Below are 5,833 nucleotides of genomic sequence, written 5' to 3' on the forward strand. Positions count from 1 at the left end.
GGAGAGACAAGCAACAGTACGCCTGCTACAAGAGTCCCATTTCTTACAACAGAAGAAGAAGAAGTTACAAGTAAAGCATCCGAAGGAACTGTCCATCCTAGTAGGACAGAAGAAATTTCAGAGAGGAGATCTGAAGGGTCCAACCACAGTGACAAGGGGGAAGATATTGTAGAAACATTTCTATCACCAAAGGATAGAGGAAGTGCTATTAAGGCAACTCGAACCCCTGTGATAAAAGCCCTTCCTGCAGAGCCAACTGAAATCCCTAGTGAGTATTGGAGGATATTCATGGCACCTAAAACCTCTACCATTGGCTTCCTAATTAGAGATTTGGGGATTGGTGCACCAACAAAGACCATCCATTTAACAACTTTACCTAGTTTCCATGGGCTTACTTCAAAAGACCCTGACACATTTTTGTTTGAATTTGACATTGTGTGTCGAGGGTATGATTACATAACGAATGCTTAGAAATTAAAAAATTTCCCTGCTACGCTAAAAGGGACAGTCCTGAGGTGGTTCATGGGTCTTGGGGAAAGGTCTATCACCACGTGGGAAGCAATGAGAACTGCTTTCTTGAAGAAATAACAAGACTACTGTAAATCACAGGATATTAAAGAAGAGCTTTTTAACTTTATACAGAAAGAGGATGAAAATATGGAAGATTGTGTGGAATGCTTCAAATACACATTGCAGAGGTCAGGTCACTCTGACCTGGATAAATACATTTTGAAAATTATCCTTCTACAGGCCTTCCGAGAAGATTCTTTGGAATTGTTGAATATAGTTGGAAAGGGGGATATATCAAAGGAGGAATTTGATACCATCCGTGAGTTGTGTATTTAGTTCTCAAGAGGAGTTGTGTATTTAGTGCTCAGTGTACTAGATAGCCTGAGGACTGATATCCTGAGTACCTTGTCAAAACAGATAGACACACTGCAGGTAAAACAGAAATAACTAGAATTGGAAAGAACTATGGCTGTATTTTTCCCCACATGCAGAAAGAAACATCCACAGAGGGAATATCCGTTGAAATTTATAGAGGAGTGTGCAATCTGTGAACTGAAGCATGCAACAAGTTCATGCCCATCTTTGCCAGGGCTAAAAGCGGGTTTTCAAGGGACAGGAGAAATTATGGAGCAGCTGTACTTTATGGGACCTAAAAAGTCATGGCAACCTCGGCCATCAATGGGAAATCAAGGTATGTTTCGAGATCCATCTCAATATTTTAGCAATTTCAATATGGCCCCCCAGACTATGCCTTATCCGCATGTATGGCCCCAATACCAGTTTCCACCTTGACAACAGTGAGCTCCTCAAGCTAGTTCAAGCTCCTCGTGGGCTTCGAACTGGCGAGGACCTTCTACTCCTGGTCAATTTTCTCAGTCAATTCCACAACAACAACTTTAGTTGCCCTCCAATGTGCCCCCTGGCAATCAACCTATTCATCCTCAACTCCCTATCCAACCTAGTCTGAATCCTAACAATAAAGGGATTCAGCAAGCTGACACCCTCAACATATCTTCATACAACATCTCCACCACGGAATTTTATGAGATGCATTTACGATCTGGGCAGCCTGTAGGTGCTCAACCCTCACCAGTTATCATTGAGCAGATTGACAGTGAGGAGAAAGAACCAAAGATGATTGGAGAAGAACCAAACCAAGTTAACAAAAATCATACACCTCAACCATTAGCTACTCAGAAACACCAAGCTGAACCGCCATATCCAGAAAGGTTCGCTGTGAGTAAACCAACCCCTCAAACTGAGTTTGACATGTTAGGGGAGTTACATAATTTATTTTTCAAGATTCCCCTGCTGCAAGCCATGAAGGACGTACCTATATATGTGAAGACTCTTAGGGAATATTGTGCTAAGAAGCCTAAAAAGAAATCGAGAGATCCGCTCACCATTCATGTAATGGGGAAACTATCAGATTTCATGATGGGAAGGTCCATGCCTATAAAGTATGGGGATCCCGGGAACCCAATTTTGAATTTAGGCTTCTGTGATCCATATCAATTAAGAGAAGAATCTTTGGCGAAAATCACATAGAGATAATTTTGTCGACGCATTTCGAACCAACCAGTGTGGTTCATCGTCAGGACAAGTTGAATGAGAAGATCTTGCTATGCATTATAAATAGATCGGGTAGAATATCCAGGTAACGGCTAGATATTCTAGCCGTTACCTGGATATTCTGCCCGATCTATTCATAATGCATAGCAAGATCTGCTCATCCAACTTTTCCTGGCGATGAACCACACTGGTTGGTTGAAAACGGGTCGACAAAATTATCTCTATGTGATTTTTTCCGAAGATTCTTCTCTTAACCCAATTTTGACCATGCACATTAATTGGGTAGAAATTCCAAATGTACTGGTAGATTTGGGCGTTGCCATAAATGTCATCACTGCTGAAACCATGCATGCATTAGGACTTCATAACCTGAAACATACACCTACGGTGTTAGAATTGGCAGATTGATCTACAGTCAAACCAGTAGGGAAATTAGAAGATATTATGATTTCAGTGGATTCATGGCACTCTTTTCGACTTCCTAGTACTCCAAACACACTCTCCAGCTGGAGGCCATCCCTTGATTCTGGGAAGACCATGGTTGGAAACCGTAGAGGCTTATATTGGGTGTCGGTCTGGGCATACGATCATCTCAAATGGGCAAAACACTAAGAATCTAGTGTTATATCCTCCTGCAAAACCTAACCCATCAGCAAAACTAACAGGCCACAAGAGATTTGTACATAAGAAAGAGTCTGAATCAGAGAATGAGGAGTTAAGACCAGTTCTTACTATTGGGCAGGCCCTCCAGTTGAAATATGAAATAGAAGATGACGCAATTACTACCTTTACCAGTGATCCTTGTTCTGTTTCAGATTTGAATCAGCAAATCCTAGGGTCCATATTGAGTTGTGAGACTCAGGAAAGTATTGGAGTAGCAGATGGATTCGAGGAGCTACCTATAGCTACGCCCCATGACAATGTTTCCATGGAATAAGAACTAGGAAAGAACCTGAATATCAATCCAGAGCTGTCAAATACCCAGAAAAACCAACTCCTGCATGTTCTTCGGAAACACAAAGAAGCCTTCACCTGGGACTACTCAGATATGAAGGGAATTCCTGCTAATCTGTGCACTCATCACATATACATTAAGGAGGACTGTCACCCTGTAAGGCAACCCCAAAGAAGAATGAACCCTGCCCTGAAAAACATTGTTAAGGAAGAACTCCAAAAGTTGTTGGACGTGGGGTTTATCTACCCCATTTCAGACAGCCAATGGGTTCCCCATTGGTAATGGTCCCTAAGAAAAACGGTAAATGGAGAATATGCGTGGACTACAGAGAATTAAACAAGGCAACTCAGAAATACCATTTTCCGTTACCATCCATTGACCAAGTCTTGGATACATTAGCAGGGAAGAAGTTTTTTTTCCTCCCTAGAAGGATTTAGTGGGTACAACTAGATCCAGATAGCTCCTGAAGATCAGGATAAGACCACATTTACATGCCCTTGGGGAACATTTTCATACAAAGTCCTCCCATTTGGTATCTGTAATGCACCTGCAACATTTTAGAGGGCAATTTTTGGGATTTTCTCTGATCTGATGGATGATAGTGTTGAAATCTACATAGTTCATTTCACGGCATATGGGGATTCATTTGAAGAAGCATTAGGAAAGCTAGAAAAAGTTCTCGAAAGATGTAAGTAGGCACATGTCTCCTTAAGTACGGAAAAATGCCATATGATGATGAATGAAGGAATAGTCCTAGGACACTTGCTTTCGATTGCAGGAATCTGGATGGATCTAGCCAAGATAAAGGTAATACAACATTTTCCAATACCCAGAACACCCACTCAGGTACGTAGCTTTATCGGTTGTGCTGGTTATTACAGGTGCTTTATAGAAAATTTTGCTAAAACAACACATCCGCTTTTTCAATTACTGACAAAAGATGCAGACTTTGTGTGGACAGATGACTGTGATGCAACCTTTGTGAAGATCAAGAAACTGGTCTGTAGTGCTCCGATCCTTAGAGGACTAGACTGGGCATTACCATTCCATATTCATGTTGATGCTTCCCAAACAGCAATTGGGGTATTTTTAGGGCAGCAGGTGGATAAGGTACCATATGCAGTTTACTATGTTAGTAAGAAATTGGCCTCTGCCGAGTTAAACTATACAGTGACTGAAAAAGAATTCTTTGCTGTCATCTACGCCATCAACAAGTTCCGGCACTATATCACTCGTTACCCCACCTTTGTACACATGGATCATGCAGCAGGATACCTCTTCCATACGGAGGTGGATCAACAGATTTGACGCTGTGTATCAGAGGATGATATCTATCAGATATTGAAGGCCGCCCATACTGACCCTTGTGGAGGAAATTTTGTAGATAAAAGAACAGGCCACAAGGTGCTGCAAATGGGATACTACTGGCCTTCTATCTTTCAAGATGCTAGAGATTATGTCCGAAGATGTGATAGCTGTTAACGTATGGGACAACCTGGGAAATCAAACGAAATGCCATTACAGCCCCAGATAGTCCTTGAACGTTTTGAGAAATGGGCCATCGATTTTGTTGGACCCATCAACCCACCTTCCCGTCAGAAGGTTCACATCCTGGCCTGTACCGATTATGTGACTAATTGGGTGGAAGCCAGAGCGGTTGAGAAAGCAACATAACAGGTGGTGGCAGACTTCCTTTTTGAAGATATTTTTGCCTGATATGGTACCCTGAGAGAAATTGTTTTAGATGGAGGAGCACAGTTCACATCCCACATGATAGAGAGGCTTATGCAGAAATATGGGGTCAAACACAGAGTGACAACTCCTTACCATCCCCAAGTGAATGGACAAGTAGAAAGTACAAACAAGGTGTTGGAGAATATCTTGACAAAAACTATAGCAAGTCATTGCCGGGATTGGTCACAGAAACTCCCAGAGGCTCTTTGGGTGTATAGGATGACATGGCGAAATACAACCAGGTTTTCCCCATTTGAGCTAGTCTACGGGAAATCTCCCTTGTTTACTGTTGAATTCGAGATTAGTACGCTCAAAACAAATTTGGAAGTAGGATTGGACTTATCAGAGGCCCAGAAACACTGGCTGGAACAACTCAATGAGCTAGACGAGATTCGTTTAGAAGCTGTCCAGAGAACTACTGCTGTCCAACAACAGAGAATGAAATGGCACGATAAATTTATCAAGAATAAGATGTTTCATACAGGGGACTGGGCATTGTTATATGACTCCCGGTTCAATGATTTTAAAGGAAAGCTTTGCACTCGTTGGATGGGACCCTATGAAGTGGACGCTGTATTTGCCAATGGCACAGTTAGATTGGTTACAGTAGATGAAAATCGTACTTCCTTCCTAGTGAATGGACATCACTTGAAGTTATACCACCGTCCAACGTCTAAAGATGCCTTCATAAAACATCTTTTTGATACATCTGGTTTGATGGTTGTTGGTGCAGAGAATGCTCCCTCTGCCTTTAAAGAAAAATAAAAATAATAATAATAATAATAATAATAATAATAATATGTTGTTACTACTTACTTGTTTGTCTTTTTGCAGGAATGATAACTGAATTATGACAAGGAGAAATGGAGAAAATTTTCAAGTAACAATTTTTGTTGTTACTCCACTAGTTGTTGTTACTCCGTCGATGTTGTTACTCCACTGTTGCTGTTACTCCACTAGTTGTTGTTACTCTGCCGATGCTGTTACTCCACTGTTGCTGTTACTCCACTGGTTGTTGTTACTCCGTTGGTGCTATTACTCCACTGTTGTTGTTATGCCACT

The 5,833-nt window shown here is 41.5% G+C and overlaps 1 protein-coding gene across 1 annotated transcript; it reads left to right on the top strand.

Annotated features, from left to right (window-relative positions):
* The first annotated feature begins 4,990 nt into the window (after positions 1 to 4,990).
* Positions 4,991 to 5,536, top strand: LOC149156917 (uncharacterized). Its single transcript, XM_089444912.1, has one exon. It carries the CDS (start codon positions 4,991 to 4,993, stop codon positions 5,534 to 5,536), a length of 546 nt encoding a protein of 181 aa, XP_089301038.1.
* The last annotated feature ends 297 nt before the right edge of the window (positions 5,537 to 5,833 follow it).

This window comes from Pinus tabuliformis, chromosome 9 (genome assembly GCF_031772625.1).
Source record: "Pinus tabuliformis cultivar Carrire ecotype Pingquan chromosome 9, CPIR1, whole genome shotgun sequence".
NCBI lineage: Eukaryota > Viridiplantae > Streptophyta > Pinopsida > Pinales > Pinaceae > Pinus > Pinus tabuliformis.